The 19,230-nt window shown below is 37.1% G+C and overlaps 1 protein-coding gene across 1 annotated transcript in view; it reads right to left on the reverse strand.

Annotated features, from left to right (window-relative positions):
- The window catches only part of LOC149790439 (uncharacterized), a 56,390-nt gene extending 37,459 nt beyond the window's left edge, over window positions 1–18,931 (reverse strand). The window contains exon 1 of the mRNA XM_089972492.1: window positions 18,773–18,931. Within this exon, the coding sequence (XP_089828618.1) occupies window positions 18,773–18,860 (88 nt within the window). The 5' untranslated portion in view covers window positions 18,861–18,931. The remainder of the gene's footprint in view (window positions 1–18,772) is intronic.
- Window positions 18,932–19,230: the final 299 nt, after the last annotated feature.

Below are 19,230 nucleotides of genomic sequence, written 5' to 3' on the forward strand. Positions count from 1 at the left end.
GATTTCCTCCAGTGATGAATGAATTACATAGAAACATGAAGTAGCAATCACTTGAACCTCATTGGATTTAATTTTCATGAATGAAAAATCCCTTATCAGTAAGGGTCTGATAATATCTCTTGATAGTTACTGCAACCCACCTTGAAATGGTGGAAGCTAAAATATCATTCCAAACTTTAAGGGGGAGAAAAAACACTTCCTACTGTTCAGCTCTTTTTAGCTGCTGCCAAATAAAAATGTACAGCCCTAGAAAAGGATATATAAAAGTCCATCTTGATCAACCCCAGAAATGATATAACTGAGAGTGGGGATCTCAATCAGGATTGGAACAACTAATGGAAGCTGGATTTTGCTTTTAAAAAGTTGCTGACAAGAGAACCCAACTCATAATTTCCACTGAACTTTATACATCTTTGCAATGTAATGGTAGGAAGCTCCTTCATCTCACTGACACTAAGCAGAACAAGGAAACAGTATTGAATGTAAGTTTCTCTAAGGAGGCTTCACCCAAAGGTTCACAGGTTTTTTTATTTAGAGACCACAAGACACAGTAAATGTTCAATCTAAGCATTAAAGATTGAGACACTGAACTTTGCAGCTCCAAATTCCTGATCAGGTCTGCCAGAGACAAATTTGGGAAAATCTTCGGCCATTTGAAAAATCTGACAAATTAAATGTTTTAAGTAATTTCCATTATATAATTTGAAAGTCCAAGTTTATCTGCAAAAAGGGAAGTCTGAGGGACTCCAAAGAAATTAACAAGTAACTTTTCTCATTAAATAAATTGTCCAAAGGACATTTTAAGAATTTTGAGAGACCTGAGTGGAACTACTCATCAGTGATGAAATTCATGCCGTGAAGAAAAATCATGAGATGGTTCACCCTCTGAATTTTCATTATATGGAATGGATATTTTCCACCTGGAAAAAACCCAGCCATGCAATAACAACAGGCATGTATTACTGATATTAAAAAAGGAATTAATTATAATAAACACTAGTATGTAATGAGTGAACACTGAGGGTAAACATGAACAAGATTGGGAACTGAAAATTCCATAGTACAGATCTCAGAAGAACCAGGTATTCAAACATGTCATTTTTTATGGATTACAATATTATAGCAATGTACATATGCAAGGATAATATGGTAGAACACGGATGGCAAGGTTAAAGTGATACAACTCTTACAGCAATTAAATAATCACATTTCTTAAAATATTTTTCCATTATCTTTAAATGTGCATTAAGTGCTATTTAGTATTTTTCTTTATCCCTTTTAAATGTTGTGCCTGCCCCTGTACTTCAGAGCCTTAAATACAGATTGGTACCAAAATACTGAGCTGTTTACTCATAAATGCATTTGATAATTTCCTTCCAAAAATTATTTTCCATAACCATTCAGGCACACATTTATATGCAACACATACTCATGAACTCTTAAATCCCCTATATATGGATAATGGATGAATTTCACACCTGATCACTTGCTTACAATTATATCCAGGCTCTTCATTTCATTGGAATGAATGAATAAATGTATGTGTGAAACTCAGTAAGGAATTTTCTTTTTACATCTCTCACACTTTGAGATTTAAGTGCCTAAATTAACACTCCACCAGGTACTGGTAAACAATACCTACCACATACACATGTTACTATCAGTTAAGAAAGTGAAAATAATTGATGACACCATGTTTTAATCTGTATTGATTTGGAGAAGGGAGTCTGTCGTTATTGACTGTGAGAAGGGTAGTCTGCCTATATTGACTGGGAGAAGAAGAGTCAGTGTTATTAACAGTTTTTCTTTGTTTTACTGACAGAAATGAAAGTCCCACAATATAAGATATGTTGATCCTGATAGTTGTGATGGAGTACCAGTTATAAGGAGGAATAGGCTTCCTCTCATCATAACAATCTGGGTGAATGTCTTACACTGTAGGATTAACAGAAATTAGTGCTTGTGGCAAGTTGTTGCTGGTGTTTGTTTTTGGTCTAATGCCAGTGCATAATAGGCTATACATGGCTTTCAATATAACTGGTGGAGGAAGAACATGGGAAAACCATGTTAAGAACCACTGACCCCTGGGAGGCTTTTGACAACTTTCTTGCATACCCACATTGGCAAAGCCCAAGTGTCTAATCCACATGGGCAAATATGAAGTGGCAGTGCTCAGCAAAAGCAAGTGTTTTAGATGACTCTGCCACCCAAGGCCCTGCCTGTGGACAGTTCACACCTGAGCAATACAGAATGCAGTAAAAAAAAATCTGCCCCCAAAACTGTGCTGTGCATTGTGTGGCTTGTTTCATTAAATAAACTATACCATAAGTTAAGCTGACTTTGATAATCCTCAGGAACCAACCCTTTTAATTCAACTGAAACAGTATCCAAAAGCATCTGCAAAAACTATAGTAATGCCTAAAGTAACTGGAGTTTAGTCTGTGCACCACAGTAGAGTCAACATCAGCTGCCAACTATGCATGATACTCTTAATAATTTGGTATTCTAGTTCCATGGCCAAATGACCCCCAGAATGAGCTCCATGGCAATGCTTGTTCAAGCAGTATGACATCAACCAGAGTACAAGTCACATGGGTCATGTATGCACATTTACTCATTTTAAATTAAATGTAAATTGTTCTTTCAAAATGTGACACTAATTTTCTTTAATGAAAAGTCTATTCAATCCTGATTATTGAATGCTCTGCACCTTAATGGTCATCAAGAAACTTCCAGATGAAAATTATCTATCGCTGTGGACTTTTACAATGGTGGCCATGTACTAAGCTTGGGTCAAAATAAAAGCGTGTCAAGTGGAATCATCACAATTGAGGGTAGTACAATTTTTTTATATCAATATGTATAACTTTCATTGTGGCATCACAGTATGTGACATTCAATCCGGATTGTACTGGATCACATCTTTAGGTTCATTTTGTCCAAAAATGTATGCATTCTTTAACATTGATTTTGCTGTATTACCTAGCAGAGCGGGGCCCTGAGTGGCCGAGTGGTCTAAAGCGCTCTCTGATCCCTGCCATCTCACCTCTGTCTGCATGGGTTCGAGTCTACAATTCGGTCAATGTGGGTATGTGAGAAAGCTTGCCAGTAGCTTCTCATGGGTCAGTGGTTCTTCCCAGGGTTTTCCTGGGTTCTTCCTCCACCATTAACACTGGCCGCCATGCATAGCCTATCATGTGCTGAAAATTGCGTTAAACCCAACAACAACAACCTAGCGGGGCATATAAATAATGACCTTCCAAAGGAATATGAATGTATACAATTCCAAATGAAGTGAAGTCAAATTTTCGGAAATATCACACACAACTGGCAACCAATAACAAAACTTTCCTACAAAGTATTTAAGTTTTAATGTTTTTATCAGACTTTAATTACCTTGATGTCTTTTCTCTAATAAATTCAAATTCCTCCAAAAGAAATGAACATGTTTTCATGTTACGTTGGCCTACATTTCATTTGGCTGGAAAGCAATGAAAGCCTGGAATGCCGAAATCGGTTTAAGTTGAAATATTATTCTTTAACAAAATTAATAAAAATATATTATGCCTATTGGGACTGTAAAGCAACGTTTTGTTTTGTTCAAAAAACATGTCCGCCACAAGCAGCAGGGAAGTTCTACAGACCAGACCGTTCCAACAAAAAAAAACCTTCTATGAGAACATTTTCTGCAGAAACCTCAGAAAACAGAAATAAACCTTTCCAGAAAAACTAATTTGCGTAAATTCGACCCCTAATGCAATTTTTGTGTGCGAATTATGTCATTCTGGACAATAGAAAAAATATGATTTTTCGGGGGGGGGTGGAAAAATGATCGGGTGTCGATGAAGTTTGCAAGGGAAAGGCTGCAAATTTATGAGTAAATCTGATCAAGACCGACTCGATACCTACTACGAGGATCATGAAGATTAATCGTGACAAAACCGTGTGGTGTTGCCTGAGCGTGACTGAAGAAATTTTTGAATTTATTTATATCCATATCGCCGTTGCACCAAGTCTGATGAATGTTTCTTAGCGTGTGAGTATCAACGCCATTGAACATTGATAAGATATTACAATTGTCTCTAATAACCTTTGGAATTTGCGTATATCGCTGTGTCACGTAAATCACATCGGTATTCTTGTGTCGGCCACGCGAAAATATCCTAGCTGGGTTAGTTTGCTTATCCAGCATTACATCATCGAAAACAACAAGATTATTAACATCGCCATCTAAATTTTCTACCGATGGAGCTTCATTGATATCCGTTATAAATTCTATTGTTCCTTCTTCAGTATTATCGCTAAATTCCTTCAGTACTTGATAACATCTTTGATCATCAACAGATGGCGCAACCAAATACAATTTGTCCCATTTTAGCCATCGCATTATCAAATTCAATAACAATTGTGTCTTTCCAGATCCCGACGGTCCAATGATTATCATTCTTATCGAATTTGGTAATGCCGCGGTGTGTTTTACTTGCTCGCGTTTTTTCGTGGCTGAAAAATCAATTACATTCATGTTACTAGAATACATGGATCTATATTGTGTTAAGTGTCGCACTCGAACTGCTACGATAAATCCAATCGAAGTCGTTACACGCAACAACAGGAATGCAATTAAGGGAGAATGCGCGGTTTGTGGAACAAGTAAATTTAGATTTGTAAAAAAAAAAGTAGAACCGGAGGAGACATCGCTGCCTCCTTAACAAATCTGCCTGGAGCTCCCTGGGCGAAATATCCCGGAGAGAAGCATCTACCAGGATATAATTACTGCGGACCTGGTACAAGGCTAGATATAAGACTTAACGATAATAATCAACCAAATCCTGGCGAGGATCCAGTAAACGCTATCGATAACGCATGCTACTATCACGATCTTGCATATCGCAGCGGAGATTTACAACAAAGACATCTCGCTGATATTAAATTAATTCACGCAATAGATGCTATTCCTGATAAAAATTTCAAAGAGAAATTGGCAACTTGGTTAATAAAAGGAGCAATGAAAGGTAAATTAGTACTAGGTGCTGGTAATTTATAATGGAGCAAATATATTATTCTCCGCGAGGATTTTGGCGAGGAAAATCAGCAATAGCCAAACTTGCCAAGGCAGCAAAAGTAAAGCAATTTGTCGCTGAATCGTGGTTATCGAGACAAGCAGTTTGGCAAATTTATCTTCCTCCGCCTAAGAAAATATCATATGCGAGTTTCTCTGTCAGCGTCCCTAATGAAGTCCATCAGGCTGATTTAATGTTTCTTCCTTACGATACCGTCGACGGAGTCACATATAGATACGTGTTGACGGTTGTTGATATCGCTAGCAGATACAAGGAAGCGGAACCGTTATCGAATAAAACAGCAACAGAGATTGCTAAGGCGTTTAGCGAAATTTATTCACGATCTCCATTAACATGGCCGAAACTTCTCCAGGTTGATCCAGGTCGAGAATTTCTTGGCGCGGTTACTTCACTGATGAAAAAGAATAATGTTAAAATCCGTCGCGGTATTGTAGGTGTTCATCACAATCAAGCTATCGTTGAAAGATTCAATAAAACTCTTGCAGAACGATTATTCGGATATCAGTACGCGAGAGAATTTATCCAAGATAAACGATCTCACGATTGGGTAACAAGATTACCTCACGTGATTAACGCACTAAATAACGAAGTAACACGAACAATATCAATGAAGCCCGCAACTGCAATTACAAAACTAAATATACCACTAAAGCGAAGTTCCACAAATCCGCCTGTGCTAGGTAGTGTTATTGTAAGATATTTATATAAGGAGGGGGAAGCCGAGGGTGGCAGAAAAAGAGCAACTGATCCAACTTGGAGCGTTACGACACATAAAATATCAGCTGTAACAAGATCATCAGGAAGACCAGCAATTTATTTTCTAGATTCGCCAGCACCACAACGAGGATTTACCAAAGAGGAATTACAAATAATACCGAAGGATACTCAATTACCACCGTCGTCGTTAATGTGAAATTTAATTCTACCTAACTGAGATAATTTTCTTACTCGAGAAACTGCTAGATAAACTAAATTCGACCAGGAAATTCTATCATCGACTATCCAGACCTGGCCATCTACTGTTAATCCCTGCGATGAATGTATCGTTGCTGCGTATCCGAGTTTCCATGGAGATCTTTCCGCGTTTATCGCATCATTGACAAGATTAATATCAACGAAAATAATATCATTCAAAACCATTATTTTTTCTTCTCCGCATGGCAAAATAACATTAATATTTTGTTTCCTGGTATCAGCGGGCCTGTAGCACAACGGTACCTGCAATGTTGGAAATTTCTCACAATGAAGTTTGAATAACATTTCCTGAATAGCATCGCGAACAATTTTTCTGCTAGCAACAATCAGATGATCTGGACGCCACAAATTTAGAAAATTATCCATCGAAGTCTCGTCGATTATTTTTCTCATTACATCGCATTGAAATTTATTAGGTTGTAATCGAATCATTTTTTTAAACTTGGTCAGTAAAATATCATTAGATCTATAATCAGCATCAATCTCTTCATAATAATCCACAAAGTTCCTAAGCCACTCGTGAGGAGATTCACCATCAATAGGATCTGGTTGGCCGTGATCTCCGCACATTATTACTGCGGTGTTTTTTTCTTCCAGCCAACCCAGGAACGATTTTAACGTGACAAGACTTACCGTACAAATTTCATCAAATATTATAATTTTATTGATATATTTGTTTCCCATGCGAGCCGAATCCCACAATCCACCACTGTACTTGAAATAACTATGATACGTACAAGAATTAACGCCGCGTTGTCTTATTTCTCTCGCTAATCTGTGAGTTGGAGTCAACACGATCATATCAGAGTTTGAAAATAAGTTTATTGCTCGTGTTGTTTTACCACTACCGCCAGGACCGTTCATGTAGACAAATTTACTTCGTGAAATCGGATCGAACGCAGATGCTGCTGTTGATACTTCATCGCATTTATCCTTATGAAACTTATCGCAATCTTCCACATCAGCGTCTTCGCAATAATCTAGAATATCCTCGTTTTTTATTCTCCAAGTTCCCCAGGAACCATCGGTGATTAAATTTTCCAGCCTGTGTTGAAATTTCTTATCGATATAAAACGAATCCGTTGCAACTCTTACCGCGATATCAGAAAATTTATTTATCATCGACAGCAAATTAATACTCACATAAGCTAGCATCGATGATCTTAAATGAGTATATTGCGCTGATTCTCCATCGAGATAACTAATCACGGTACCCAACTTCGTTCCATCAATAATAATATTTTCTCTGTTGCAAAATATTCCACGCGATACTGTATCAGCAATAATAAAATCCATCTCGGCATCATTGATAAATAACCTAGCGTGGCGATGTTTATGATCAACTGATCCTCCTTGAGTAAATTTACCAATTATTTTTCTTCCAATATCTTTCGCATTTTCACAATCTGTCGGCAACCACACCTCGGTCTGCTTTCTATACGATATAATCGCTTCACTTACCGTCAATGATATTAACATCGACGAATCCAGCATATATCTCAACAATACCGTAGGGACCCATCTTCGCTGAGATAAATGCCGACCAAACCAAATATAGCAAATCTTATGCAAATTTTCAGCAAACTCGAATGAAGTAACATGAGCGAATCCTGTCATAACAAAATCGGGTAACGGTCCGTTAATCGATACCCTTGTCATATCGCTGGTTGGATGACCAAATTTAGCAAAATAATCTGCACAATCGCCATATCCGAGGAAACTTCCAGGATAACACGCGCTCATGTCAACGGAAATCATATCTTCGAAATAATATTTGGTATTCCACAATCCTCCATGGCCGTATTCGATACAGCTAAGTTGAATATCAGTGAGAAATTCGTTCCTTGTAGGTTTCCACGAGTTTCTCTCTCTAGCAGCATGAGCAGTAACAGATGGAACAGTAAAGCAGTTCGTTAATAACTGATCCGGATTTGATGAATACTTCACCGCGATATTTTTCATTGATTCGTGTAATATTTCATCACGGTAAATATCTCCGCGCGGCAAGATAAATTGATCATATTTTTCTTCGCTCGAAAATAACCAAACCGATATTGGATCGGACGCGGCTAATATTTTGATATACCTAAACATTGCATCGGAATTGTCTTTCCTGGAATCTACGGGATAAAATTTAACAGAACGATCCCTCGGGAACATCATTACCGACTGTGACCACGCGTGCGAATTATGATCAACAATTTCGATTGGTGTTCCTCGAGAACTATACGGTGATGAATATAATATTTCGCCCGATAGTGTTTTAACCGTAATAGGAAATTTAAGTTTTTTGCTCAACACAGCAACATCGTCAATCGATGCACCATTAACAACCGTCTTCGCCCATGAGTTAATTTTATCCAACCTCAATTGAGTCAAGCCAGATCCGCGTCGGGTATTTTTCATGTGCTCGATAACTCGCTCGGCAACACAATTTATCATCGGCGATTCTTTCATCGCAGGTAGATTTTTTACATCAGGATTATTATTCAGCCGATAAATTCCATAAACAACAGCACTAGATGGATACGCCCTAGCATAATAAGGACCGTCGATTCCCAATAACAATCCTGGTTTCGAATTCTTATCAAGAACAACATTTTTCTTACCACCGCGTATTGGGTCTCGTTTATCGCGAATGATCCAAGTATCATCAGGCATTTGTGCGATAAATTTTATTCCAAAGATAAATCGTTCTTCTTCATGTGAGTTTTTTATATGATCGATTATCTTCTTTGCTCGCTCTAGGTTCATCGTAGCATTAACGAAGTTAGTTTTCCAAGTTGACCAGGTATGAATCGCTCCATCATCGAAAAATTCCTTCTTCGCACGATCAACTTCAGGAATGATAAATTCTGCCTCATCAAGATCAAATAAATCCATTATTATATTTTAGACAAATGTTTAAATATAATGAATAAATGTTCATGGATAACAGTCGGATCAACAAAATCATGCGACAAATCCTGCAGAGGTGAATATTGTGGCGCTCATATATATGCAATTCGACGAGGCAGCAAAGGACCACAGCGATGTTTAGTTTGTCAAGTTGGCACCCGAGGAAAAACGCGTTTATGTTTCTCCTGTGGAGGAAAAAAATATCGTGAGTTACGGAGATATTATGAAAGAAGATCTTCCTCAGTGATAAAATGTGAAGAAGATTATATTAATAGATTCAAGGCAAATTTCGATTTAGACATATAAATATTATATAATGGATTCAAAATCAACGATTCCTACACACGAATATAGATCACATCCAACAATCATTGGATACGAGGCATCTGCCGATGGTAATGTCAGACACATCAAAACAAAAAATTGTATTGGTAGTGTTGTTAATTCGGGTTATCTCAGCTTCACCGCCTCCAGCAAAACCAAAACAAGATATTATAATCACAGATTCATTTACGAGTGTTTTCGAGGACCAATAGAAATTGGACTTGTTATTGATCATATCGATGGAAATAAACTCAATAACAAACTAAATAACCTTCGAGCGGTAACCCAGAGTCAAAATTGCGCCTTTGGTAACACAGGTGGTTCGCGATTCGCTAAATCTGTCAAATCGATAAATCAGGAAACAGGCGAAGAACTTGTATTCGAATCAATGAATGCTGCTGCAAAACATTATGAAATTAATTCCATCACAGTATGGCGAGTAGCAGAAGGAAAAATTCATGCTACATTTTCATATAATTCCGACGCATGGATCAGATTCACCTACATCCAAATAATACCAGACTCAAATAACGAAGATTTTGAAGAATAATTGAATATTACAAAATTAATATAATGAACGAACAAATCATAAGCAATATCATCGAAGCTATCGATGACTTGAGAAAAAAAATAAATCTTCCATCGGATCTAGATACAAGTAAAATCAGATCAGAATTCGAGACGATTGTTCAAGGAAAACTCGAATACAAATACACACTGCCGTCCGAATACAAATTAATAAAGAAAATCCAAATTGCGATGTATCAATCACTAGCTACAGTCAACGATGATCGCATTGAGGATTTCGTTAAATTATCGATGTTGGTGGAGAATGCTAGATTGATTTTATCTGACGCATACGAATCAAGAAAAATTACAAGTTCGCGTGTCAGGCAGTTGAAAAAACTTGTCGATGAAAACAAAATTAGGGAATCTTCCGATTCCTAATTCCACAAAACAAAAAAAAAATTAATTTTGAAAATTTCCCTGGATTTTATTTATTTTTTTCGCCTATTTTTTCCCGTGGACAGATTTAAAAGTCAGAGATTCTCACGATTTCACCAAAAGATTGATACTTACAGTTTCTCCTCGTATATCAAGTAAATTTCCTTTCTGATCCGTTAATTTGAAATTTATTCTTGACAAAAATCGATTATGACATCGCAGGTAAAACGGATTCATTGGCTCCTTGATTATCAAGTAACCAGGAGATGCGCTAGGTGAAAACGAATACAATATAAAACCCTGATGAGCTTGATTTGACTCTGACGCATCAGCATTATAACTACCCTCGACAACGTCCGCGTGAAGATAAATCGCGATAACTTCCGTTATATTAACGATACCCGGCGATATGTGCCGTCCACCTTTGTCAGGATCGTTATTGTGTTTAAGAATCAATTCTGAATGTACTTTTTTGGTCCATGCGGCATGTAATTTCGGAAATAAATCATCAATGGTATCAGTGACGGATTTTCTCATCGCATCAAAATCAGAATTGGGAAATTTGAAATTTGGCAGTGTTTCCTCGGTTAATTCAAATACTCTCATGAATTTTTGTTTCTCACCCGAGTTCTTGATCAACTCGAATTTGCTGATAGGAAGAACATAGTCGGCAATTGATATATCGTCGACTATCGCCAGAATAAACATATCATGATAATATTCAATATCATTCGCAAGTTGATTTAAAATTTTCACGTGTTTTATAATTTCGCTACATGAACCAGATTTATTTAGGATGCATTCATGAAATGATCCTCGCAATAAATTTAATTGTAATTCGTGTTCTTGAATAAACTCGTCTAGTGTTCTTCTTACCAAGATACCGTCTATGGGGGCTATTATCCTGTTAATGTGGGTAGCGTCGAAGATTTTCACATCTGGGGGGATTTTAGGAAGAGGCAACCATGAGAGAATTCTTTCGTTAATAAAAGTGAAAGCGAACATTACCAGGTTAAATTTGTGGTTATTCATGAGATTGATGGCGCTGTGGATCAAAGGTTTGTGTTTGATATCTCCATACCATCCTTCGTTGGTTGTAAAATCTTCCTTTTTTGGTTCCGGTAGTTCTGGAAGAGTTTCATCATACCAACCTGGAATAATAACATCCGATTTCTTTGGTTTTATCAGAGGTGCGACCTCGGGCCAACCTAATATATTCCTGATCGATGATTGGTAAATATCTACCACGTACGGTGATTTCACTTCTATCATTGACGATAGTGTTGGATCATGTGAAGATATTTTTATTCCCGGAGTAGCATCGCCGGTTAAATTTGATATTCTAGTAGTAAACTCATTATTCAGCTGATCAATTTCATAACTGCCCGTTGGTATACCAACGACGATCCAATCGGGTGTTCCATCGGGTTTATTTTTATTTGCAAAAACAAGTGAATTATTTGGCATCAAATTACCGAATGATTTCGATCTAACATTAGGCCAGCTATTGTAGACGCGTAATTGTGTTAATGCAATTTCGTTAACGCTAATTGGTGTTGAGAAATTAATACTAAACTCGGGTTTCGTTGAACTTAGCGATATTAACGTTGTTGTTGGCGGTGTCGTGTTTGTCACGATCTGGGCTAACTCGGACATTATTAATATTCATTTGTTCAATCTCCGAGTAAATACTAATCATTGAAGAAAATTCTAGATCGGATATAATACCATCGTTGAGACTTTCAGAAAGTAACAATGATAACTTCGAGTATGCGTCATTGATTTTAGCAAGTTTATTTTTGTACGAAGATAACTTTTCATTTGCGCACGAAGATATCTTTTTTGCGATGATATTAAGAACACCCGCGATTGCTGTTGTTGACGAGATTATTATTGTTGCTACGATTGGCGCTATCATTGTTACCGCGGATAGAATTATTCCTGCACCAGCGACCACAGCAGATACCGCGTACACTGCAACATCAATGATAACTAATTTGCGCTGGTATTTATTTATTTTTGTTTGATAATCGTCAAGTTGTTTTCGCAACGAATCCTGCCATGATCGCGCCTGATTGTAACGGTAATCCGATGCGGTCATTTATTAGTTATTTATCATTCCAAATCAACAGGGAAAAATAACCTTTCATAATCCGAAATATGCTCGGCTAAATATTCGAAAACTATACTATAACCAATTGGTCCCATCTTGGTTCTATTTGGTGGTTCCAGCACAAATGTATTATCGTAACCTGTGTACATAATATAATTAAAAAATTCACCAAAAATTTTACCACCTGCGGCTATTATTTTAAAACCTATCGGAGATTGAATAAATATTCGATAATATCCACTAATTGGCGGGTTAAATTTAAATGTGTTATTCTCGGGTGTCCACCATGCCTCTTTTCGTACCTCTACCACAAGTGGCACACTACAGGTAAGATTTTTTGTTTCTACTTCCTTTGGTATCGAAATTCGCGATAATCTTCCAAGGTTCATTGACGATATTTTTGTGGTTATTTCGATAATTTCCTTACCTAATTGCTTTACGTCAGTGGCGTGACCAGTTTTATCGACGGATTGGTCAATCTTTGCTATTGTAGCGAGAAGTTTCGTGTTTAAATCTCGAATTTCTCCGTCGTACGTTGATGTATCGACTTTTTGACGCGCTAATTCACGTACCACGTTAATTTCATCGTTGATGGATTTTATTTGTACTTGCATCGCGTTAATCCCCCTGGTAAATTCAGGAACAACAACATTACCGAGTTTAATAATTTCCTCGTTGATTTTTTTGTTGAGATCGTCGATCGATGGTTTCTGACCCATCGAGATATTTACTTCGTTAATTTTGGCAAGAATATTAGTAATTTCCTCGTTGATTTTTTTTATTTTTTTGTTGAGATCGTCGATTGATGTTTTATCGATTTTCTGACTCATCGAGATATTTACTTCGTTAATTTCGGCAAGAATATTAGTAATTTCCTCGTTGATTTTTTTTATTTTCTCGCTAAGATCGTCATGTGATGCTTGATCGGCTTTCTTATTTGCTAGTTCGTTTGCGGCGGAGGAAGTATCACTGGATGTTTTTATATTCTCGTCAAATTTTTTGCTAAATTTATCTAAAGCATCGTCAAGTTTTTTAAGATCGTTATTTAGCCTATTAAGTCTTTTTGTCATTCTATCCTGAAGATCGTCGTGTAATGCTTTATCGGCCTTCAGGGGTAACTTTGCTATAATATCGGCGATATCAGCAATAGATTTTAATACCATCTCCGATTGGCGAGTAAACTGACTAATGTGATCGCGGTATTCGTCTCGCTTAATTATATCAGTTATTTTGACGTTGCTAGTTTGTAATCGCCCTTCTGCATTTTGAAATACAGCAACTTCGCCAGGATCCACCTCTGACAGCGATAAAAGATTATTAATATCACTCTTGGTTGCAAACTTTGATGTATCGATGTCGACTGCATCTTTTTTTTCTTTTCTGAAGAGAGATCTACCGTAAATGTCAACCATGATATTTATCTACGGTATATTCAAATAAAATTTTGCGATAAGGATTGGATGATTTTGAAATTGCATCAAGGACGTTAATTGTCTCTGGACCGCATATTGGTGGATCCGCTAATGTTTGTGTTGGAAGTGTTGAATACCAAGTTGGAAGTTTTAGTTTTGACACGTATTTGATAAATTCATTTGGCGGTGCTAATCCGTATGAATCGAAATAAATGATTTCGCGAGGATTAATCGCGTAGGCAACCCAGTGAGTGCCAGGACCGGAATTTTTATCTAGATTTATTATTCCTGTCTCGGTGGGATTTGGTTTATCTGGTAGTTGATCTCGCATAAATACGCCTCTGAAAAATTTTATTTTCTTTTTTTTTGCTTCACTAATTAAATCTAAATTTGAGGCTGGTATGCTCGACTTAGACCGGATCCGTATGGGGGGCGTCTTAGGTAAAGGCCGGATCCTTGTTGCGGCTGCAACAATTTTGCGAGAAGAGGGAGAAGAGGGAATATCCCTCCCTTTTTTTTGCGATATCTTCCTCCAACGATCTTTTTTCCTAATACGGTACCCATCCCACCAAGTGCACCTAATCCTACTGCCTTTGCAATCATGGGGGCCGCTGCAGCTATTAATCCTGGAATAGCGGCGAATAAAGGAAAAATACCACCCACTTTGATCATATCTCTGATTGCTCCTATTGAGAGATTCAGGCGAATACCAGTATTTGCTGATCTGGCTCTGGTGAAATGTCCGTGTTGATTTTTAGTTAACGATAGTTTGTTAGGTCCACCGTGAAGTTGATTACTTTTTAAGGTTAAACTTAAACCTCGTCGCGCTGTTGTTGCTGATTGAAGCTTTTTCACCTGACCGGGGGTCAGAGTTACGCTGACGTGATCGTATGGCATATTAATAATCACTTTATCTAAATTTGGAATTTGTTACATGTTCTCTACGGGTGCGTCGATAATTCTCATTCTACCGCTGATGCCTTCCAGGAACATTGTTCTATCACTGAGAATTACTGCGATGGCTCTTGCATTTCCTCCTGTGTTAATTCTGGCTTTGAAATGAATATCAACAACCGACTGCTTTACCAAATCGAGATGTTCCAAGGAAAAATAATAGATGGGATAGAAAGTATTAAAATCTAGTTGTGATATTTGCAATCCGGTATCAATATTTTGATCGCGTCCCATGAAACTTAGTAATCGATGATATGCGCGTGCCGTGGAGTAATTATCAAAATTGATAGCTATTTCCTCGGATGGCTCCTGTTGGCCATTTATTCTCAATGATACGTTTGTTGCCCCGAATTGATCAAATATCATGTGACTATGTTCTTGATCGTATTTATTCATGTTTTGGAGAGCAACAAAGATATGTCTTGGCGCGGAGGATCCCTGCTGTGAAGCAATTCGCCAGGTAAATATTCCGTTAATATCAATATCGAGGGAGTCGGTCATCGTTGTCAACCAGGACATGATGGATTTTCCACCTTGATTCATAAATGACAATAATTTTTCTTCTATGATCATCGACGGTGTTATTGCTGGCATCCATAAAGTAATTCTTTCAAGGACAACTTTGCCGATATCAAGGGGATCTACACTTGCATCTCGCCAGATGGCTCTATCATCATTGGAATCTCGAACAAAAACTATCGTATGCTTCGCTCCGTAAATAACTTTTCTAAAATGTCTGCAAAATCCAAAAATATGAGATAACGGAATTGCACAGGAAAATCTTCGTTCGGCGTCTTTTAACATTTTATTTCGTGTGGCAAATCCAAGGTTGTAATTGGGATTAATGTCAATTATCATATCTTCAACATCAGCATTGGGAACAGCGGGATTTTGGCGATCAGTTGGTTGTCTCTTGATAAATTGTTTATTACCAGGATGATCATAGTTATCCTTCGCAAACATCATGCTAGGACCGGCCGATCTGGTAAAATCATCAGAGTATCTTGCTAATCCTATAATCGTCGTTGCTATATCAACGTTATTTGTGATTGATTCGATCTCCTTTCCGTCGATCATGTAAGTGAAGCTCTTGAATAGTGCCATAATTCCATTATTAACAAACCCAACTTCAAAATCTGCTCCAAAATTGGTATCGTTTGTCCTAACAAGCCTTCCAACAAATTCGATATACGCCTCAGATGGAAGAAAATATCTTGTTGTATCGTGGACTTGTATTTCCTTTCGATTTCTTGAATCTGGCTCAACTGCATCGTACGAGAAATACTGGAAATCTCGCACTGATGTATCCCTACCTACTGGTTCATCCATATCAAATACTTCATTTGATACTTGTGCGAACATTATTATTAATAATATCGTCTAAAACGAAGACCATCGCCTGAAATGAAACTTGTATTTGCTAGATTTGTATTAGCAACTTCATTTGCAATATTTGTCTTAGCAACCTCCTGCGCTAGATTTGTTATAGCAGCTTCTTGTGCTAGATCATTTATTTTTTTATTTGCCGCATCATTTATGGCCTTACTGACTTCAGGTGGCATTTCGCTGGTAATGGGTAATTTGACAGGTTGCTTTTTACGTACTAAACTTAATATTTTATTTTTGATAGCGTTGAAGCCTTTACTGGCCAAATTACCGATACCAGAAACAGCAGTCTCACCTATCTTTCCTATCGCTTTCAATCCTAGTTGTTTTACCATTGGTCCAATTTTAGGTATTACTCGCGTAACGAGACTTCCAACAATATCGCCGAATCCGTTGCCGTGGATATATTTGTACACGGGTAATCGAGAGTTAACTACGCGGACTTGTCTTGGTCTGCGCTGATGTTTGTGAACAATCATGTTATTTCAATTGTGTTATTTTAATCGATAAGCTCATCGACGAGTTCCTTGTAAATGTGAGAATCAATGATACCACCACGAAATAATCGCTGACAAATATCTGAGGCTTCGTTGACTATCTCACGGGAGTTATTTCCGGCTCGTTTTCCTCCGATTAATACTTCGAGGCGAGATACGTCGTTGACAACACTGTCAGGACAGATAGTATATCCACTTCCTGATTTGGGTTCATCTTCAGGTTCATCTTCAGGTGAATCTTCAGGTGAATCTTCAGGTTCATCTTCAAGTTCTTCGGGCGATTTTGATATTTCTTCCTGATCTAATTGTCTTATTTTTCTTGTAAAATTTTTGTAACCGGGATCTTCGATATCAACAGGTTTTTCCACAGAAGCAAAATACACAATAGGTATCCATTGTCCCTTTGTCATATTTAAATCATGATATTTTGTTTTCAAATATTTTTCTGATTCTGCAAAACCAAACCTTGCGATTCGAATTAATTTATCTTCGTCATTAAATTTTTCAAGAGCATCACGGGTAAAATATCTTGATGGCATGATTCTTTTTTGTCTAATTTTTGTAAATTCGGATTCAACTCTCTCTGGTTCAGTTTCAACTTCGTGAGATGAAGACAAAGATAGCAATAATGGTTTAGATTTGTGTATATTTTCATAACTACCTACCAAAAGAATAAATTTAGCATATTCTGGATCATTAAATTTAACTACTTTGACATTCTTGTATGCATAATATACCCACTTTATCCAATTTGTGTATGTTACTCTCTCGGATTGACCCGGTTTCATCAGTTTTTTTCGTCTGTTTTTATCAAAATTTTCCACAGTAAATTTTACAACCTCATCCGGATTCATTGATTTTATTCTTGCGATAGTTTCATCGGTAAATTTATCGGAACCCGAAATTTTTATTTTTCCACTTTGAGGTTGTGATTGTGCTTGTGCTTGTGCTTGTGCTTGTGCTTGTGCTTGTGCTTGTGCTTGTATTCGTGTTTGTTCTTGTTCGTGTCGAATTTGCTCAAGTTGACCCGGAACCACTTGGGTATGTTGCTCAATATCTCTCGTCATGGGAATAAGCCCAAGATCTTTAAGTTCCTTATCCTTTTGTTGTTTGCCATATGCGACTTGTTCGATAACTCCAGTGACTGGACTCAACCATTTTGACGATACCTCACCAATATGATATTGAGCATCATCGTACTCACGAACTTTTTTCTTAAATAATTTTTTTGTCGGAATGAGTTTCCTTACTGCCGCTAATTCTTCTCGTGTTAATCTTGCAGAATGAGGTTCTCCAACTGTGCTAGTTTTTCGACTCATCTTATTTTCAATGATATTGTTTTATTGTGAAGTAAAATTAGTATCTGCAGCCTTTCCCTTGCAAACTTCATCGACACCCGATCATTTTTCCACCCCCCCCCGAAAAATCATATTTTTTCTATTGTCCAGAATGACATAATTCGCACACAAAAATTGCATTAGGGGTCGAATTTACGCAAATTAGTTTTTCTGGAAAGGTTTATTTCTGTTTTCTGAGGTTTCTGCAGAAAATGTTCTCATAGAAGGTTTTTTTTTGTTGGAACGGTCTGGTCTGTAGAACTTCCCTGCTGCTCCGCCACATGAACCTACTTAAACATACTTCAGCCTATCTCGACTACCATCGCATTGCAACAAATTCAAAGGTATGGCAATGGAACATAAAAAATGCATCCATTTGCTAGTGTCATATTTTCATTCTGTCAGGATAAAGACAGCACAGTAAGTATATTAATTACACATAAATTAGTGGAAGAGTTTCGATATATGCTGCCAAATGTGTGAGATATTCCTGAAACTTGGACTACTCGTTCCGATGTCGTTGACATCGGAACAAGCTATGCAAGCCCATTATTTGGATAGTAAAACATAGCACTTAAACAAAAACAGCATGTGCTATGTCTTATATTGTAGGACTACACTTGCACTAGTTTCTGCCAGTAAATATAAAAAAATAAAGTGACAACACCAAAATTAACAGATCTGTTAACTTATGTTATTGTGATGCCATTAGGTTCTTTCAATATTATTGTTAGTTTTTTATTTTACTGACAAAAATCTTCTGCCTTTATCCATGGTTGAGATCATTTCTCATTCGGATCAAGCTCCTTCAAAATGAGAATCCAGAGTACAAAACATCAAAATTATATACCCATTCTTGATTGCTTGCTTCGATCAGCAAGGCCAGTCCTAACACCAAATATAAAAGCAATAACGAGAAATACGCTGAGCTGCGGCATCTTTCATCCAGCGTAAATATTTGTTGACAGTTGACAAGAAACAAACGCGAAGTTATCCAACTATAGAACCAAGAAGCGAGACATTAATATATTAACAGACTAGCTTCCAGTAGCGGCAGCATTTTGATTTTGATATTGTTTGTTGATTTTATTTTATTTTTCTTTTTTTTTTTTTCTTTTCGTGCAGCTCTGAGAAAATATAATTCAGCATGTCCCCAAGTTTTATAATATTAACTGTTATGCAATGAACTAATCTAATGATATATGTACTTAAGGAAATATACTCCAATACAATAATAAAAAGAGGATACCGGTAAATCTATGGGAAAAAATTAAATACTTTGATTTAAAAAATTATAATGTTCCCATT

The sequence above is a fragment of the Sinohyriopsis cumingii genome, chromosome 10, assembly GCF_028554795.1.
Source record: "Sinohyriopsis cumingii isolate HCF-2022 chromosome 10, ASM2855479v2, whole genome shotgun sequence".
NCBI classification, from domain to species: Eukaryota; Metazoa; Mollusca; class Bivalvia; order Unionida; family Unionidae; genus Sinohyriopsis; species Sinohyriopsis cumingii.